This window comes from Macaca nemestrina, chromosome 13 (assembly GCF_043159975.1).
Source record: "Macaca nemestrina isolate mMacNem1 chromosome 13, mMacNem.hap1, whole genome shotgun sequence".
Lineage (NCBI taxonomy): Eukaryota > Metazoa > Chordata > Mammalia > Primates > Cercopithecidae > Macaca > Macaca nemestrina.
Window position 1 is genome coordinate 116585047 of NC_092137.1, and position 21260 is coordinate 116606306.

At 40.8% G+C, this 21260-nt stretch overlaps 1 protein-coding gene across 7 annotated transcripts in view; it reads right to left on the reverse strand.

Moving 5' to 3' along the window:
- Positions 1-14286, reverse strand: part of LOC105490123 (interleukin 1 receptor like 2) — a 57279-nt gene extending 42993 nt beyond the window's left edge. For 6 of the 7 annotated variants that reach the window (XR_011612091.1, XM_011755488.3, XM_011755492.2 and 3 more), the window contains exons 1-5: positions 14081-14286; positions 13246-13315; positions 12179-12413; positions 9473-9668; positions 847-1006 (exon numbers count right to left, since the gene is read on the reverse strand). Coding sequence is in view for 6 of the 7 variants with exons in the window: in XM_011755488.3 (XP_011753790.2) it covers positions 847-1006; positions 9473-9668; positions 12179-12413; positions 13246-13315; positions 14081-14152 (733 nt within the window). In the remaining variant the exon portion in view is untranslated. Of the gene's footprint in view, positions 1-846; positions 1007-9472; positions 9669-12178; positions 12414-13245; positions 13316-13824; positions 14057-14080 lie in introns of those variants that run through there. The other variant, XM_011755493.3, reaches the window with a different exon arrangement.
- Positions 14287-21260: the final 6974 nt, after the last annotated feature.

Below are 21260 nucleotides of genomic sequence, written 5' to 3' on the forward strand. Positions count from 1 at the left end.
TTCAACAGGCCTTCATGATAAAAACCCTCAAAAAACTGGAAGTAGAAAGAACATGCCTTAACATAATAAAAGCCATATGTGACAGACTCACAACTAGAATCATACTGAATGGGGAAAAGCTGAAAGCCTTTCCTCTAAGTTCTGGAACACAACGAGGATGCCCACTGTCACCACTGTTATTCAACATAGTACTATAAGTCCTAGCTAGAGAAATCAGACAAGAGAAAGATATAAACAGCATCCAAATTAGGAAAGAAGAATTCAAATTATCATTGTTGGCAAATGATATGATCTTATATTTGGGAAAACCTGAAGACTACACAAGAAAACTATTAGAACTAATAAATTCAGTGAAGTTGCTGGATACAAAATCAGCATACAAAAATCAGTAACATTTCTATATGCCAACAGTGAACAATGTGAAAAGAAATTTTACAAGTAATCCCATTTACAATAGCCACACATAAAACCATATGATCATTTCAAAAATATTAAAATGCATAGGAATTAACCAAAATTAAATACCTGGGAATTAGCCAAAGAAGTGAAAGATCTCTATAATGAAAACCATAAAGCACTGATGAAAGAAATTGAAGAGGACACCAAAAATCAATCAAGAGTTTTGAGTGTTCTGTTGTTCAGAAGAGGGAACTAAGCTGCTCATGCCCTTTTGCCTCAGTCTTCCCACCTTCTGATTCTAAGAGTGGCACATCTGAGAGCCTACTAGCCTTCAGGGAAACCAAGACCTAGAATCACTCCTGCTCAAATCCCAAAGCCCAAAGCCAGAAGCCAGTTCCCACAAAGCCAAAAGAAGACAAGGCAACAGACATACATGAGCATACTTACTGATGCTCACAGTGATGCCATTTAAAACTTCGTACTGCTTTCCTGAGTGTGTCAGTATGACTTGACACGCGTAGTTCCCTCTGTCCTCTGCTGAGACATTGCTCACCAAAAGCCTGGTTTCCAAAACAGTGAACCGCTCCCCTGTAATCTCGTTACAGTCCTAATACAAATAAAAACAAAATTCAATTCAATGAATACTTAGAAACCTATGTGATCCCTAGAATTCAGGTAATTTACAATCTAACTGAAAGACAACAGATAGCTAGCTAGCTAGGTAAATAGAAAAATAGGTAGATGACAGATTGGTGATAGATAGACAGACACAGCAGAATTCCTTGCCCAGTCTGTATATAATGTGTATATATATGTGTATGTGTATATAGATATACACAGATTTGACAAAGGATATTTTACAGGCTGAAGTGAATGATACAAACATTAAGTCTAGCAGGAGTTGAGAGGAGAGTGGCCTATGTGAGATGGAAGGAAGACTTCATTGAGGAAAACTGAGCCTGGGTCAGTTTTTCACAGGAGGACATGAACAGGCAGGAACGTCCTCCACCTTCAGGGGCCCACGTCTGCCAGTGGACTCCCACTTAATGGCCCAAGTCCCTCTGCCAAGACTGGAAACCCGAGTTCATAATGACTGCTCCCACTGCGGGCCCAATTTCTGCACTTATCAAGCATTGGACTTTATAGAAATCCAAAATAATTCTTCGCCAACATCCAATTTGAAGGTCTGAACAGTGAGCAAAGGAAGCTGGCCAGGTTTATGGAGGGCAGATGTCACATCACTTCTCCTGCTCCCCCCGCCTCCTCCACGGACAAGGCAACAACCTCACACCCAACCAACCAGAAGACCAGTGAGTTTCAGGAATGCTTTCTCTCCCAGCAACCACCCAGAGGGCAAGCCTCACCATTCCTCTGTCCTGTCCTAGGCTCACATTCTCATGCTAATCACCACTTCTTTTATACCTTGGGCCCACTTCTGAATTCTCCCAAACCTGTTCCCTGTCCTTCAAGAAGCTGCACTCCACAGAGTGACTGCTTAGCTAAGTGGTCCATTTGTTCATTCAAACATTTGAGTTCCTGCAGTCTGCTTGCACTGTGACAGGCCTGGCCATGCAGGACTAACATTCAATCCCTCTCTTCAGGAAGTACACAATCTAAAAGATAAAACCAACATGGAAACCCCTAATTAAATAAATATTCACCTGCCCAAGCGTTAAGCTCTCTCCTCACTTAGGCACGGTTCAGAGTCACACTTCACTCTCCACCCCTGGAACAGCATGAATAGAGCCGCCCAGCAGGATGCAGTAAATAATTAATGCCAAACAAGCACTGGTTTATTTATAATGTGAAATGCTACTTCCTAGAAGGCTTACATTATTTCCCTGTAAATACCTGATAGGGGAAACCAACTCATAATCTGACAACTGCTTATCAAACAAAATGGGAGTTACTAATCAGAGTTAGATGTATAAAGGCATCAGACCCTGATACTGTGGTGTCTCCTTCTTTAGGATACAGACAAGCCCTTTTTTTTGTTTTTTTGTTTTGTTTTGTTTTGTTTTTTGTGAGACAGAGTCTTAGCTCTGCCGCCCACTTCCTGAGCTCAGGGGATCCTCCCACTCCAGTCTTCTGAATAGCTGAGACTATAGGTATGCATCACTACACCCTAATTTTTTGTTATTTTAATACAGACAAGGTTTCACCATGAAGCCTAGGCCGGTCTCAAACACCTGGGCTCAAGGAGTCTGCCCACCTCAGCCTTCCAAAGTGTAGGATTACAGGCGTAAACCACTGCACTCAGCCCGAACAAAGCACAAAGTCTAGTCCTTGCACTTCATAAACCTCTTCCCTGGACAGTCTTCCCTGGATAGTCTCTGGCTAGGTATAATCTCTGGGCCTCCCTTTCTGTGCTTTCACAGTTGAGCAGTCCTCTTTCTGAAGGATGCATTTTTTCTTTCAAGATATACATATTTTAATCATCTTAAAGTTCAGCCTTGCAGCTGAAGGCCATTCTGCCGCTTTGCTATAACTTGAACTGCCTCTATTCTGATCCACTGGAGCATTATTTCAAAGGTTAAACTTTCAACAAGCTTGGATTTAAATTTAAAATCTTTAGGGTAATGTCTCACTAACAAGATTTAAAATTAAAATATTAAGAACAATAGTGTCCACTTTTGAATACCTTATATATTCCAGGCATCATGAAGAAAACTCCTGACCCGGGACGTACAATATTTCAGAAACACAAAATAACCTGAGAATTCTTACTAAGATGCAATGAGTATGAAGAGTGATGGAGATAAAACTGGTGAGGTAGTCAGGAGCCCTGTCACAGAAAACCATGAAAAGGAGACGAGCTTCAGAAGCCTTCAGAGCAAGAGAATAAGACAATCAGATTTTCTTTTGAGAAACATCCTTTAGTTGCTGTGTAGTTTAAAGGATTAAAATAATGCAATGCTAAAGACCATTTAGATCTTATTTCCATAAACTGAGGCCAAATGGAACCTAAACTAAAGCAGGGAAGTAAGGATAACAAGTAAAAAACAAAAACAATGATTTTAAGCAGTTCCAGTCCACTGAATGTAGTGACAGATTTGGGCTATGCAGAGGGAGCGGGACTTCCACAGTCCTAGCTTGGGTATGCAAAGGTGTTACTAGAAAGAAGAAAGAATGCAAAGAAATGGAAAAAATGGTCCTATCTGGGGTAAGATTAAAAAATAGCTCTAACCACGGTGCATGAGGCGAGTGGTGGGGATGGGAGGGTCTAAGAAGAATCTATATTAGACAGTTGGACAAAGGAATCCAGAGGGTGGAAGAAAGATCCAAGTGGAAGAGAACTTGGAGCCATACGGAGAATATAGAGTGAAATGGATGGTTCTATAAATCATCCACTTGAATGTAAGCAAAAGCAAGCACAGAAGGTGACCACAGCTGAAACTATGGGGAACCTCAAATCCTAAGACCCAACTATAGAGGAAAAAAACTCAGTGATGATTACAGAGGAAGTGCCAGAAAAAATAAAAATAATAATAAAAAAAAAGATAAACAGAGACAAAGAATGAGTAAGTCTTAGAAGAAAATGAGAAAGGAGTTTCCAGCTGATGGGAGTGCCCAGCAATGTTGAATGCCACAATCAGGTTGAAAATCAATGTCAGTTTAGCAACTGGAGAGCCCGAAGTAACTTTAGCAAGTTCAGATTGAGCACAATGATGGGGGCCCCAAACCACTGTGCTGAGGAGTAATTTGGGATTGAAACGAAAACAAAACTGGAGACATTACCACTTTTCCAGGTGTAGACAGATGTCTTAATACCCTAACCTTGTCCTCTGTAAGCTCTTCAATTTCAAAGACTTCCTGGGGACTTCTCTCAGTTTTCAATTCTCCCAGACATAAGCCAGGATTATCATAGGGATTTGCCATTATCCAGAACCATTATCCATCACTTCAATCACTTCAATCATTTCCTTTCCAATACCTCAACTCTGTAGCCCTCCATCCTTCCAGCATCTTCACCTGCAAAGCCCCCATTCTGATGAATCCCTTCATCCCTCTCCTACACACCTCCAACCAGAGAGCAGAGCACTATAGGAGCTAATCACATATACAGGCGTCTTGGTACCACTACAAATTCATGGTCTTCACCTTAGCAATTCTTTGCATCTCCATCTATTTACCTACATTACTCTTTCAAATTCTCCCCATAACATATCCTTACAATTATAAAAATTAGGAGCCCTCAGACATGAGTTCCCCCACTTCCTCTCCTCCTCCTTTTCCCTCATTGTATCAGTTCTACTTTAGAACTTTCTGAAATGAACCACACTTCTTAACTTGATTTCTAGGATAGTCCAAATGATCAGCATGCCACCATTCTCAAGGCCTTCCAGTGGATTCACTACAGCCCCTACGGAAGGACTTTTCTCAAATGCGAATTTGCTCATGCCATTCTCCAGATGGTAGGATTCACTGTTGAAATGCTTTAGGTTGGCATAAACAGTGTTTATTTTCTAGCACCATCTTTCTACATGTGCCCTAAACTCTAACCAGGGCCCCTAAACACCATTCTCTTTCTCACCCAACACCTTTGTACCTGCTGCTTCCCTCTAATTACTGACCTTCCTTGCCGTACCCACCAGGCTAACTGTGGTCACCCTTCAAGCACAGTTCAAAGTCACCTTTTCCGGGAAGCATAGCCACGGACATTCCCAGGGTCTGCTCTGATTTTGCTTTCTGTATGTTCACCTCATGCTGTAATAAAATTCATAGTTTACTTGTCTGCTTCCTCTGATAAATTGTAACTTCTTTGAAGACATATGACATCCCTTGGCACAGCACCAAGAAGATCACAGATTCCAAATACTTGAAGAATTGATTCCAACCCTCTGGTTTTACAGATGACAACACTGAGGCCCAAAGAGTGAGTCCAGGTCTGAGCACCTGGTAGTGGCAAAAACAGCCACACCTGGGTCACCAAAACTGAGCAGGTGGTATAGTATCAGGTGGCCCCTCCCGCTTACACTGCTGGCCCCCAGCTTTTGCCTACTTTTGCAAGCCCAGGGATTGTTTTTAAAATAAAGGCATCTAAGCCCCACCCATGGGTGACCTGCTTCAGTTAGTAGAGGGTGAGGCTGAATATCTGGATTTTTAAAAGGTCCAGAGGATCAACTCTGATATTTACTTAGGATTGCTAGTCACAGCTCTGAGGCCATCTCCAAGTGCTGCAGAAACAGAAGTTAGAATAACCAAGGCAACATTTCAGATAAAGGAAAAGCAGAGGACTTATACAAAACTTACAAGACTTATCTAATGCCATAATAATTAATAAGGATAAAGACTCGGTGTGGTGGCTCACACCTGTAATCCCAGTACTTTGGGAGGCTGAGACAAGTGGATCATCTGAGGTCAGGAGTTCGAGACCAGCCTGGCCAACATGGTGAAACCCCGTCTCTGGTAAAAATACCAAAAATTAGCCAGGCGTGGTGGCGTGTGCCTGTAATCCCAACTACTCTGGAGGCTGAGGCAGGAGAATTGCTTGAACCCAGGAGGCAGAGGTTGCAGTGAGTCAAGACTACGCCACTGCCCTCTAGCCTAGGAGACATAGTGAGACTCTGTCTGAAAGGAAGGAAGGAAGGAAGGAAGGGAGGGAGGGAGGGAGGGAGGGAGGGAAAAAGAAAGAAATAGAATAAGGGAATGCTACAGAGGGCTCTGAAACAGATCTACACACAAAGACCAATATGATTTAAGTCAGAGGTGGCATGCAAAGCAACGTGAAAAGAACAGGTAAACCATAAGTCCACACAGAAAATAATTACATTTGACCCTACCAACACTACACACTTAAAAATCAGTGGAAAAAGAAAAACAATGAAACTTCAAGAAGAAAATATAGGAAAAGGTCCTTTTACCTTGGGGTGGGAAAAAGATTCTTAAGTCACAGAAAGTACTAATCACAAAGGGAAATCAGTACATTAGACTGCATTAACACTAGGAAGTCTGAGACCTCATTGCCAGAGTTGAAAAGCTAGCCATTGCTTAGAAGGGCACAGTGTAACAATTACTCATATCCAGAACTATAAAGAGCTACTACAAATCAATGAGAAATAGACAAGAGGCTAGCAAACCACATACTGGCCAAATGTGGCTAACCACCTGTTTTTGTAAATAAAATGTTGTTGAAACGCAACCACACTCCTTCTTTTCTATATTGTCTACAACTGTTTTTGTGCTTCCAAAACAGAGTTGAGTGGTTGAAACAGAGATCATCTGGCCTACAATGCCTAAAATATTTATTATTTGGTTTTTTACAGAAAAAAAAAAATAGAGATCCCTCCTGGACAAGGTAACCCGCAGCCACTCAGGAGGCTGAGGCGGAAGGGTCACTTGAGCTCAGGGGTTCAAGGTTACAGTGAGCTATGATTGCACTACTGCACTCCAGCCTGGGCAACAGAGCAAGAGCTTATCTCAAAAAAAAAAAATTTCACAAGCAAGCACTCAAAGAAAAAAAAATTACACACACATACACATATCCAAGTGCCAAGAAGAAAATTTAAAGAAGATCAACATTATCAGTTATAATCAGGGAAGTGTTAATTAAGGCTGAAATGAGACACAATTACTCACTTATCCAAACAGCAAATTAAAAAGGCTAACAGTACCATGTGTTGTCAGATATAGGGCCATAAATAACTCTTATACACTGCTGCTGGAACTGTAAATTGGCACCAATTTGGAAAATGGTTTGGCATTTTCTACATACCCTTATGACCCAACTATTTCACTCTCGTGTAATATGTCCCACAAAATTGCATTCATAAGTGAGAAAAGTGTTCATACCAGCTTTGTTTCTAAGACCCAGAAATTGGAAATGACTCAAGAGTCTAACAATAATAACAGTGAAATAGTATAAGCAATGAAAATGGATGAAATATAGCCACATGCAATAGCATGGATGATTCTCACTGGTTCGCTATTGAGCCAAGGAAGCTAGACATAAATACTACATACGATTTTATTCAAATTAATAAAATTCAAAAATTGGTAAATCTAATCTATGATAGTATAAATCAGGGAAATGGTTATTTGGGGACTAGGGAGGCATAGGTTTTGCAAGATGGAAGAGGTGGGCCTTCAGAGGTGCTAGTAATGTTTTCTTAACCTTCATGGGAAAGGGTAATTAAAAGGTATGTTCACTTTCTGATAATCCAACAAGCTTGTTCACTTATGATTTCTGCATTTTATATGTATATGTCAAACTTCAATGGAAAGGTTTTTTTTAATGCATTGCAAACAAACATACCCAGGATATATAAATATATAAAATCTCCTATAAGTCACAAGAAAATGGCATGAAAAGTAAAATAAGAAATATACCAAAAGATATGAGTGGGCAGTTCAGAAGAGGATCCAGAAATGGCTAATAAACATATGAAAAAAAGTGGTTAATCTCACTAATAATTAAGGAAAAGCAAAATAAAATAGCAAAAAGGTACATTTTATACTCACCAGATTGATTTTAAAAATCCGTCTTATAACACAAAGTTCAACACAAGGTTGTAGGAAATCTAGAATACTCATGGTGAGCCAGGCATGGTGGTTCATGCCTATAATCTCACCACTTTGGGAGGCTAAGGCAGGAGGATCACTTGAGGCCCGGAGTTCGAGACCAGTCTGGGCATCACAGCAAGATTCTGTCACCACAAAAAAATTTTAAAAATTACCTGGGCTTCCACATGAGCCCAGGAGTTAGGCTGCAGTGAGCCATGATCACACCACTGCACTCCAGCCTGGGCAACAGAGTGAGACTCTGTCATAAAATAAAATAAAATACTCCTGGCAAAAGTATAAACGGATACAAAATTCTGTAAAGCAATTTTTGCAACATCAACAAAGTTGAATACTTTGTTCATCTGCATGCCCTACAAATGAGCAATACTAGGGCTAGCAATCATGTATCTTAGAGAACTGCACGCACTAGCAAATATGCTTAAAGGACAGGTATAAGGACATTCATTTCCACATTTCTTGTGAAAGAGGGCAACTAAACAAACTAAATGAACATGAAATATGTAACAGAAAGGATCGACAAAACCGAAAGTTAGTTTTTGAAAAGAGTACTAGAACTGACAAGTCTCTGATGAAACTAATCAAGTAAGCATGCGTGTGTGTGCGCGCATGTGTGTGTAAGAAAGAGAGAATGAATAATGACTAAAGGTGAACCTTACTTTGAAGGTTTTAATGTCTGCAGACATTAAAAGAGAAGAGCTGATAAACAATTTTCCAGAATATACGAGACCTTTAATGAAACGAGAAACTTCCTAAGACACAAAATCTTACCAAACTCACACAAGAGAAAGTAAGAAATGTGTGTAATCCTTTCACCATTAAAGAAATTGAATCAATAGATGAAAACCTTCCCATAAAGAAAACTCATGACCCGGAGGGGTGTGCTGGCAAGAGTTAACAAGCAGGAAAAACTAATTCCAATCTCAAATAACTAGCCTGTGCTCCTCCATGCTAAGGGCTACTTTCTATGTCAACATATGCCAGGATCATCAAGAAAAGAGAAATTTCGAAGATGAAAACATGAAGTGCAGAAAGATGAGCTTGAAAAAGAAGGGCTAGGAAGAGTTAGACTATATATTTTTATTTGCTAGTATAGCATTATACAAGAATAATCACAGGGCACTAATCATGGTAGCCACATGTCAAGGAAGGTGTGATGACCCCAGAGCAAATATGGAATGGTAACAGGAAAGAGGTTTTCCAGAGAGTGAACTCTTACGATTTGTGATTATTGAACCATGCGCACGTAGTATGTATTTAAACAAACATAATTAATGTTAGAAAATAAAGAACAGCCTGAAAAACAAGAATGACTGGAGGAAGGTGATGGATCCAAATAATAAAATATTACAAAGATACAATAACCAAAATATTTTTTAAAACAGTAATTAGGAAGGTAACATTATCAATGACTGCTAGCTAACTAATCTATCTTAGGAACACAAATTTCTTTACCAATTCTGCCTTTAAAAATACAACTTAACCTATAAAAAACAGTGGGTTTTAAAGAAAAGGAGGAAAAATATCAATAAGAAATTTTTTTTTTTTTTACCTTATACCACTTTATTGGACCCAAAATACAACTCTTCGGGAAGTGCAGATGACATGTGAGACTATCATCTTTTCCAAGATGTAATATTTGCTTGTACTCATCTGATAAATTCGGTAAACCTTTTACGGAAGTGTCACACCATTGTTTTTCAAAAACAGTTAGGTTTACATGTATTCTATGACAGCTGTCTCTACCCCTGTAAGACAGATTGAGACCTCATAAACTCTTCTAAAAAATCACAAAATCAAATAATTCAGCTCATTTTCAAATGTTTTCAAATCATTTTCACAGCACCACGCAAACCCTCTGCCTCTAACAAAGCAGTAAGCACCCCCCAAATCATTCATCACGAAAGGACAAATGGTATTCATACAGGGGAGAAACTGGACAACACCTTAACTGAGTGATCAAAATGGACATCACCAACTGGGGGCAAGTGGACGCCATGTGCCTCTGAGTAATTTTCTGAAGAGGACACAAAGCACTCACCTAGCATTCCAGCCAAAACAGCTGAACCTAATCATGAAGAAACACCTGACAAACACCAATGAAGGAGATAATACAAAATAATTGCCTATAGTCCTTAAAAATGACGGTATCATGAAAAACAAAGACTGAGGAACCGTTCCAGATTAAAATAAGTTACATATTAATGGCAACCAAATGTGATGCATGATCCTAGATTGGTAACTGTACTGGAAAAGAAAGAAAAAAATTATAAAAGGTCTTCAATGAGACCACTGATAAGATTAGAATATAGATTATAGATTAAGGTATTATATGATGGTTACGTTTCCTGAATTTGATAACTATACTGTCATTATGTAAGAAATAAACAGATACACATTGAAAGGAAATAGGAAATATACACTGTTGATAGGAAATATACATGGAAATATTAAGAGCTAAGAGGATATGATGCATACAACTGAAATGGTTTAAAAATGGCTTAGGAGAAAAATACTGTTTATAATTTATATCATATATATGGTGAAAGAGAAAATTATAAGATAAATGTAAAAATATATTCTTAAAAATGAGGAATCTAGATAATCTAGATAAAGGGTAGAAGGAAGTTATTGATACTATTCCTGCAAAATTTTATTTAAATTTAAAATTATTTCAAAGCAAAAAGTAAAAATATACAGTTTCCTAAATACGTATCCTATCTGGATGTTAGTAGTAAAAGTCTTGGAGAATTCACGTTCATTTTCTTTCAGGGCAGATATCCTTGTCTAATTTATATTAAAGATTATTTTTCCTCATTTCACAGCTCCCAGATTTAAATAGTTTAAATCTAGCTTCGACATCCAGATTCATTTATGTGATGTATGATCTTCAAGTCTAGTTAATAATTCACAGCCTAGGCTAAAATAAGAAAGCAGACCTCCACATGCTCTGAGTGGTTTATTAGCGACTAAATCTGTGGAAAGGAGCCAGGCAGAGCTAACGACCACTTCCACATGTGAACCACTCGATTTTGTGCATTTTGTCTGTCTGGTGGATAGAAATGAGGAATCTGGCAGAAATCAGAGTGGGACATGGGCCATGCTGGGACACAGAAAGGGGCCGGCAAATATCACGGAATCAAAACAAGAGAGAGAGAATGGAGTACCTACTTCACACCTGGTCTCAGTTAATTTGCACCTGAACCCTATCGGGCCAGTATTAATTCCATTTTACAGAAAAAACCAAGGCTCAGAGAGATTAAGTAATTTGTTAAGGTCATGCAAGCCAGTGTGGGAGAGTCACAAAATTGTGACCCTCAAACTAAATTTGGTCTACAGATGTGTTTTATTCAGGCCCAACAAAGCTTTACAAATTATAAAAAGTCGCACACACAAATTCCAATTTCCAGATTCCCTTGAAAAGTGAGAGGATGGGCTTGATCCTAATAGACAGCTACCTTTGAGGGGCAGTCACCACCAGGCCTGTGTTACTCATTCACGTTTCTTAGCACGGGTTCTCCAGTGAGGTCTGGAACATGCTCGATGCTTACTCCCTGCCTTAAGCAAATTCCTTGTGAAAAGGGCTCATAGGAGGCTTATTCCTATCTGGATGTGCCATTTCCCACAAAAGCTTTTGGCATTTCAAGAAAGACGGCAGTGGCCAGGCTAGGTGGCTTAGGCCTGTAATCCCAAAACTTTGGGAGGCCCAAGACAGGTGGATCAGGAGTTCAGTAGATCGAGATCATCCTAGCTAACACGGTGAAACCCCGTCTCTACTAAAAATACAAAAATTTAGCCAGGTGTGGTGGCACACACCATAGTCCCAGCTACTTGGGAGGCTGAGGCAAAAGAATCGCTTGAACCCAGGAGGCGGAGGTTGCAATGAGCCGAGATTGCGCCACTGCATTCCAGCCTGGTGACGGAGTGAGACTTCGTCTCAGAAACTAAAAAAAAAAGAAAAGAAAAAGAAAACAAGAAAGAAAGATGGCAGCAATAATATTGGGACAGACACACTTTGTGAGTGGGTCTGGTCTGAGGTGCCATTTCCATGGGGAAAGATGCATATCAGATTCCAAAAATGATTTACAAATCTGTTCTGTTTAAAAATGTGTTCACTGGAAACTGTCTTGTAACAATTATAAAAACATACAACAAAGTAATTCTTCTCAATGAGTTCTCTATGTTCATTAAGAATTTTCCTTAAAGAATTTATACATACACACACATGAGTTAGTTCTATTTTAAATGAGGAACTTACTTTATAACACATTGGTAGACTCCTGAGTCCCCCCATTCCATAGGGAGAAACAAAATCCAAGTCTCGTCCTGGTGAATTCTAGACTGTATGATTTTGGACACTGGGATTTTGCTAGAATTTTTATACCATGTTACACTGACTTCCCCAGATGTTATGGGAGGGAATGTACAATTAAAAGCAAAAGGCTGGCTTGCTGAAAGCATCTCATTTTTCATAAAAATGTCGTTGCATCCATCTAGGGAAAGAAAAACAAAACAATTATCTGTGAAAGAAAACTTTAGTTCTATTTACTGTTAGTTTTTTTAAATGCCTCTTCAATTTTCCAGTCAATTTGAAATTTTATTTGGGAGTTTCCTGAGTCTGAAAGTTTCCTAAAAATAGAATGCTCATTATAAAGTATATTCCAAGTTCTTCAAATGTATCCATAAGACATAATTTACTCCGTTCCCTCCTCACAAACCTCTTCCCCATTGCGAGTGATTTCCCTCTTTCCTTTCTATTCTACGACCCCTAGTTCTTTTCATCCACAGAGTTCTTTACTCTGCACTCATTCATCTACAGAGTAAAGAAGCCCTTCTTGTCTTTTCTGTTTCTGCTCTGCCACCCAGTTACTCTGCCTTGAGTAAAAGCTATTTCATCCCAAAACGTTAAAAAAAAAAAAGTTGGTTCATTCTTAAAGCTCATTTCTACCAAATTTCTTAGAAGAAATTTGTTCTATTGATGGCGTCCTTGCTTTCATCTTGTCATAAAATAACCCTTTATCATATAAAATAGGCAGTAGTAACTCCATTTGAGCATTTTTACTCAAGTCTTCACTTGCAATTTGCCTAACTCCTTCCCCTCCCCGAAGTCACCTCCAAGCTCAAAGGTGACATTCAGGGCTGAGCATCCCAGCATGGGGCTGAGCATCCCAGCACGCGGAGCTGGCTCTGTTTCCTCTTCGCGGTCTTGGGAGCATAAGCAGCCGCGCTCCAGCTGGCTCGATCCCCTGGGGCTCCCAGTGAGGGGCCAGGAGCCTGTGGACTAGGGCGGCCTCTGGGAACTGAGGACACACGGGACGGACGTACCTGCTGTGACAGACAGTGGAAGGGCGATGGACAACCCGCAGAGCAGCAAGGACCACATCCCCAAACCGGGCTGCAAGGAAGGGAGAAGAGGGTGGGAAGAGAGGGCGCTGTGGGGCGGGCCCGAGGCGCCAGCGTGGACGACCTCGGAATCTCAAAGACAACCGCCCAGGCCGCTGACCTTCCCTTCTTCCTGGGGAGCCCTCTGACTTTGGCCCCACGTTTCCCCCAAAGACTGCCCGTCCCCTGTCTCCTTCGTCTGCGCGCCCGACCTTTAGGATCCAAGGCAGGGACCTCGCCCCGCCGCGGAGGAGGATGGGCGAAGAGTGGGCGGCGGCGGCGCTGCGGCCCGCGTGGGAGCCGCTTCCGCCCCCTGACAGCGAAGCAGGCTCGCGTCCAGAGCTCCCGCGAGGGCCAGGGCGCCCCCCAGCGCAGCCCGCGGCCTGAGTCCCGGATGTGGGACCCCATCCCTGCCCGCGTCGCACGGAGCCTCCTCTCCTGCGCGCCCTTGTCCTCGGGATCCGCGGTCTAAACGGAAACCCCAAACACCGGCTTACTTGGGAGCAACCAGAGCAGGCCTACCTGGCAGGGGCCGGCGGGAAAGCAGAAAGGAAGGCAGGGAGCCGCTGGAGCTGAGAGTAGCCGCGAGCTCCACACCTCGACCCAGAGAGGGAGTCGTCTCCCCCATGGTCACCTAGGCGGTCGGAGGCCCGCCTGGGGGACCTGATCCCTGGCCTGCGGTGGCACACATTGTTGCCACGTCTTTTCCTGCACACCTCTCCTACTGTCGGGGCCCCACCCATGCCTGGCTCAGCCAGACTGCCGGCCCGGTGTCTACCTGCCTGCAGGATTGAAGCGTGCAGGACCTCGTGGAGACTGGAAAATATGACAGGGACCTAAGCCCTGTCATGCCACTTCCATGCCTAGGTATTTCCCCGCCACCGTGGGCGGGACAGACCTGCCTTCCCCAGTGGAGCGTAGAAAGGAATGTGACATCACTCTAGGAAGTGGCTTGAAAGCCTCTGAGCCTGATTTTCTGGCATCTAAGGCCTTCATCACCAGGAGTGTCTGCTTAAGTCTATTACAAGTTGAACGTCTAAATGAACTGTTCGTTCCTTTCCAAATCCCATTTGAGCAGTTACTGCATGCTCTGCATTGGTCTATGTGGAGTGACCCCGAAGTGGAAGGCATCCCAAATGGCTTCTACGGAGAATTATGAATCTGCCTGAATCATGCTCATTAACTTCTGTAAGGCAGGCATCCCATGGTGCTCTTCAAGTACTTCAGAGCCTGAAGACTGTTCCTGTCTAAAACTTCCCCATAAGGTGATGTCAACAGGGACCTGTTGCCCTAGCCATCTGGAGACACCCCAGAGTCGTCCCACAGGGCACTGAGATGTAGGAAAAGATTCAAAATGTAATCTCCATTCAATAGATGACTGGCCAAGCTCTTCCAGATGGTCTTTAAAAGATCAGAGACAGTGAGACAAAAGCAACCAAAGGAGCAAAGATGCAATAATTGTGCTAATAGCAAAACTTCCTGTGATGGGCTGAAGGTCAGTGGTTTGCAGATTTCTACACTCTTAAAAAGTATTGAGGATTCCAACGTGCTTTTGTCTATGTAGGTTATGCCTGTCAATATTACTATGTTAGAAATTAAAGTGAGAATTTTTAAACTTTTACTTTCTTATTTAAGTAACAATAAACCCATTACGTGTTAACACAAATATCATACAATTTATGAAAAGTAACTACTTTCTAAAACAGGCTTATTGAGAAAAATGACATTGTTCTACATAGATGCAGATCTCTTTGATGTCTGGCTTACTAGAAGATGACTGGATTCTCATATTTGCTTCTGCAATCAGTCTCATGATAGAATATGTCATATAGTTTCTGAAAAGGTCTACCATACACTAATGAGAGAATGAGAATAAAAAAGGAATAGGTCTTAATATCATGATGAACATAGTTTTGATTTCACAGATCTTTTTGAAGGATCTGTCAGGGACCCATATGGCTCCTACTCTTTGAGGACCTCTTTCTTAAGCTATAAATAGAGATTATTATTTATTTCCCCTACCATCAGCAGTAAATGAGGTTCCTCTATATATGTATATTCTTCAGGGTTTATGTCCTCATCCAAAACAAAACAAAGGTGTTACTATTTTTATAAAAGTCATATGATTTGCATTCAGAACTATTGCTATAAGCAGTGTTTCTAAAGTTATAAAGTTATTTCTAAATCTTTTTTATGCTATCTTTTTTCATTTTCACTTTATGAATAGATGCATTTGTGTCCTATCTTCTTTCTTAGCCTGAGGACTATATGCCAAGTCTAATGGGTATAGTTGCCGTAGAATGTATGAAGTTAAGACAGGTCATCCCAGTCCCCTACAGTCCCTCTCACTGGACACTTCTGACATTGCACTTTGCTACTGATTCTGTGAATCTGAAACTTAACTTCCTGGGATGGTCTCTGTGCCAAATGGGTTTCCTGATACATGGAAAATGAACACTTGGCTTTGAAGGCAGAACTGATTCCAGGCATTGTAAACTTAGCAATTAAAAATAACAGGAAACCATAACATTTACTGCAGATTCTCAATTACCTGGAAAAAAAAACCTTAAATGTATTCATCTCCTTCGAACATTTAAGTTTTACCAAATGTATGTTTTGCTCTTATAAACATTGCTGCTCCTAAGATTCCTGGTAATGTCCTTCTCTGCGAGTATTTCAGGGGTCGTTTAGTGAATGGAATTACAGAATCATTGGGTAGGTACATCCTCAATTGTATTAGAAAAGCCCCAATTTTTTGCCATAACTATATCCTTTAGAGGAAAATAATTTCATTGCTTCATGTTCTTACCAATATTTGGTAATGTCAGACTTTTAAATTTTGCCAGTTGTGCTGCTCTGATGTAAAAGCTATCCTGTGATTTTATTTTATATATGTTTAGATAGGGAGGTAAAGCCCATTTTTCAGAGATGGCAGTGGTAAAGCCTCCATAACAGGGTGTATAATATGTAATAGATGCTTATCACCATCCCCCTGCTTGTCTAATTCTCTCCCACTTGCAGATATTTTTGCAATGGGGAATATTCTTAATGTTTTCTAGCATTAGTCAGTGGCCATAGGAAATATATTTTCAGTTGGTTTTTTTTAATGAAGTAAATCAACTTCCTCTAGAGATTCATTATTTCATTCTGAGAGCAGACAAAAAGCAACAAATCTGTGTGTGAAGAAGGTATTACAGAATTCTGCTTGGTTGAATTTTACCTTCAATCTATTTGGCCCTCAGACTAGGATATGACGGCTACTCAGAAGGGTAGCAGGGCAACAATTTGGATTAAAGATTTCATATACAAATGTGTATTTTACATGATGCCTGATGTCTGATGTCTAAATGTCTGATGATTTCCCATTGGCCATAACCCACAGATAAGGTTTCCCAATGAGAATGAAACAGAAATATATTCACAAGCAACAATTAAACTTTGCAAAACTCAGTATTAGGTTGGGGTGGGGGTTTCGGGCTCCACCAAGATCTTTATACTTTTCAGGCCCTTAAGTTCTCATATTTCCGCTCCGTGAGGCTTGGGAATATATAGCAGCATTTCTGTAGTAGACTGCTATTGTTGGGATAAAATGAACTTCCAGAAATGGAAGAAGCAGCCAGGGAGACTAGAGAGAGGTCCTTAAAGCACTTGGTTTCCTGCAGTACTGGGCTTAATCTCTCCCTTGAGCTCCGTTCATTAGTTCGCTCAGTCCCTCATCAAATATTTATACAGTTCCCACTATGTTCCAGGTGACATTCTAAGTGCTGGAAATACAGCTGTACAGAAGACAGACCCTCTTAGAGTTTACAGTCATTCTAGTGTCAAATAAATAGAAACTTTTGAAGGATGATTTCAGGTTGGTGAGAACCCTGAAAGCAATTATGATGAAGTGATGGAGATGGTGTTGGGGAAGTCCTCCCTTCAGAAGGGTCTATGGTGCAGCAGAGGCCCGTGTCAAGGCAAGGAGTCCAGCACGTGGAGGTCTGGGAGAAGGGCTCTCCCCAAAGTAGGAAACAGCTAGTACAGAATCGCAAAGGAGGAAACAGTTTGTAAATTCCAAAATAACACAGATGAAGCCAATAGCCTCGGCTGCCTCAGCCTCCCACGTGGCTGGGATTACAGACATGTGCCACCATGCCCAGTTAATTTTTGTTTTTTGCTTTTTGTGTGTTTTTGGTAGACATGGAGTTTCACCATGTTGGCCAGGCTGGTCTCAAACTCCTGGCTTCAAGTGATCCGCCCACCTCAAACTGTAATTGTTAAGTGAAACGTTCAACCATGTTAATAGTTAACTGGCAAAGTAGTGCTTATCGCAAAAGATAACCTTTTTTGTCTATCAAATTCACAATTATTTAATAATGAGTATTCTCAGTGCCACACACTGCTTGTGTAAGAGGAGCAAATGTCTCTATGGAACATCAAGAACCTGAAAAGGAACTTGCCCTCTGAATATATGCTAAGCAAATGATTAGGGAAGTAAAGATATTAGAGAAAGGATAACTATTGCACTTTGACTACTGATAGCTAAAACTAGAAATAATCTGGATATCCAACAAAGGCAGCAATGCTATCAGATTATGGACCATCCATTTGGTAGACTTAGTGACTACTTATAGATTGTATTTCATATAATAGTAATGCAGGCAAATATTTATGCTAAGTTTTAAAAAGAGTATTAAACTCCATGTATATGGTCTCAGTTATGTCCATAGAAAAGTAATAAAATATCAATAATTATCTTTAGATTGTGAGGTTATGGGTGACATTTTTCTTCCTTATATGTTTTAGAAATTTCCACATTCTCTCAAACCGTTATTGCTTTCATAATAAAAACAATTTCTCCTATTTTATAAAATGTCTTAAATGTAATTGACTCCCAAGGGGATTACTATACCACCTTCCTAACAACCTCCCTATGTAACCTTTTACCTCTTCCCAATCTGCTGCACAATAGTGCTGTATCAGTGTGTTTCTTTGTTCTTCCAACCTGTTGCCTCCAGTATCTCCCATATACCTACTCCCAGTGGTAAAGTTCAAATATTTCAGTCATGGATTTAAGACCCTCTATCATATGAGATTGTTTCCTGAACAACTTTCTCTTCACACTCTTCTTCTCTGGCTAGATTTCTGTTTTTTCTTACTTTGTAATTTTCTCCGTGTCTAGCATAATGTTGTCCACATGATTAGCACCTTTTAAAAATCTAAAAGTAGGCTTCAGAACACAAATATTTCCCCAGTGTTTTTGCATTTGAGAGAGGACATGGGTCCAGTTTTACGAAAGACAAGCACTCAGAAGCAATCAAGTATAGTGTGGAAGGCGGGACTACAGAATAGCATCTGATGATAAAAAGTGTTGAGACAGGTGGCGGCTGTCCACAGCCTTGAAAGCAAATGAGAAGCTGCAGTCTGTCCCTGGCTAAGCAGGGTAAGTGACATAACATGGCTGAGGAGGGAAAATGCAGTGTTAGCCAGGGAAGGATTAACTACATGAACCAAAGCAGGAGTGGGTCCCCACACAGGCTGTGAAACATGCAATACCCTTTCACTACAGAAGCCTAAGGAATCTCATTCTGAGGACGTGTAGATTGACAGGAAAACCAATGAACACTGTAGAATGGTATCATTGTAGCCCTTCCCTTCCGGAAGCAGAAACCAAATGACACTTGGGATCATTGCCAGGTCAAAGGTTTTAAGAAAAACAAGCTTCATCGACTTCACCCTGTAGGTAAATTAATCTCTCAACTGGTTGAGCACAGCTTTAGAGAAGTCAACAGCCTCCTATGAGTCTAGAGTCAGGTGATACAGGTTTAACTGGTCTAACAGCTACAAATTTTGAGAGACTGCCATGCTAACGTTTGGGGCTCAGATTTAAGGCACAGGTAGGATTTACGTATTTTAATAGCCAAGGCTTCTTCAGAAGAAACCTGAGCGGTGTGTGGTAAGATGAGCATGTTTTTGTTTTGAATGATTAATACTCATTTTAAATAGTATCACCTATTCCTGTAACTCTCCCTCTCCTTAAAACTTAAACACCCTGCCCCCCCCCACCCCCCCCACCCCACCCCCCCCCACACACACTTTGGTTGTAAAATGAATGTTATCACATCAAAAATTATCCCTTTCCTCTGTCTTCCCACACACATTTTTCCATGTGTACTCCATTTTATGAATTATTGCCACTGTGGTGATTCATTTATGTATTTTATTTTAGTAAAAGAGGAACAATTTTTCCCTTCTAGCCCAACCTGCTTTCTTCTCCAACTGCTATGCTCCCTATGCCCTGCACGCTAAGCCAACCTCACCACACTCCCAGAGTCTCACGTCAAAGGCGAAAAGATTTTCTTTTGACAAATAAGCTGGAGGAAATCTCTGATTTCATAATTGCATGGTATTTATGCTTAGAAGTCCTTCAATTACTACTTGGGGAATGTACTATATGAAAAATGCTAAACCAGATCCTGACTTGCTAAAATGGGATTAGGTAGCAGCTGTGATCACTTAAAAGTTAACACCAACATTATATCGCCCCTCAACCCACACACACACCTAAAACCCTAGCATTTGAAAAATATATATTTTGGATGAATAAGTTTTTTTGTTTTATCTGTACTCATCAAGTGATAAAACTAAGAAAATATATTTTGAGATTCTATCCCATATACTGGACAGAGGCTTTCTACATATAAACATCTTGTAATATAGGAAGTCCTGTTTTACACATGAGAAAATGGAGGTTCCATACAACCAGGTGCTGTGTTCTGGTTTCAAAGCTGTGACAGTGCAGGAATTTAGTCCCGGGTCTTTTTCTACCAGATGGCATTCTTGTTGTAAAATAATTCCACAGACTCCCTAAAAACCTATTTTGCATTTACTGGGGAAAAGTTACCTGATGAAGAGAGGAAAAAGGATGACTTTTAAATGGTGGTTAGCACTGATTTTCCTAATGGTTTGCACATTAACTGGTATCATAACCAAAATGTGGTGCAAAGCTCCCTGAACTCCTCCAGTGAGAAACATTCTTTCAGGCTGGGGGCTGGTGGAGGGGCTGTGGGCTGGACAGGGCTCCTGGCCTCTGTGGTTATACAACTTCAATTTGACATTGTGTACTTTGTCCGTAGTGTCAATTGTCATTTCTAATTTATAACTCCTCTCTATCCCTTCCATTTGCACATTCTAATAGGACTTCAGATAAGCAATTCATAGAACTGCTACTAACAAAGCAACCATTTTCTGAGAACCAGCTTTAGGCTAAGCACTAGACTTGTCATAATATATTTAATCTTTTTAATCCTAATTCTGTGAGTTACATATTATACCTATATAATGAGTAAATTGAGGCTCAAGTACTTTGCCTAAAGTTTCACCCCAGGTAGATGGTGGAGGCAGTGTTCATTCATAGTGGACTCAGACTCTAAGCCAATCTGCCCCTTCTCCCCAGGTACTGACAGAGTCACCTGCCCTTTAGCATTGCTATGAGGTAAGGAGGCACTGACTGGGTGTCATCTCTGACCATCAGAGTTAACAAGCTTTAGAGCATGCATTTTGGAGAGCAAGTTCACCAATTTTACCCACCTTCTGGGTCAAAGGAAAAAATAAATAAAAGCCCTTTGTAAAATGTAAAAGTCTATACAAATATCCCCTTCATCATTTTTGGACAGGTAAATGGTAAGTTAATTGTAAATTCATAAGAAGCCAATAAACAAGTTAATGATAAGGCTCACATTTTAATCCATTTTAGAAGCAGGTGAGCAGAGGGAGTAGAGTTTAGCTAGAAGAAGGGAGTTAGGGCTCACTGTTAGGCCAATAGCCTCTGACCTCCACTCCCCTCCCCTCCTCCAGCCCCTCCCCACCCCCTCCGCGCAACAGGAAGAACTCTCTGCAGCAGGTCTCCTCACCTTGTTCAGGCCTGGGAATGTGAAGATGCGCAGGTAAGCTGTGGACCAGACAAAGAACAGATT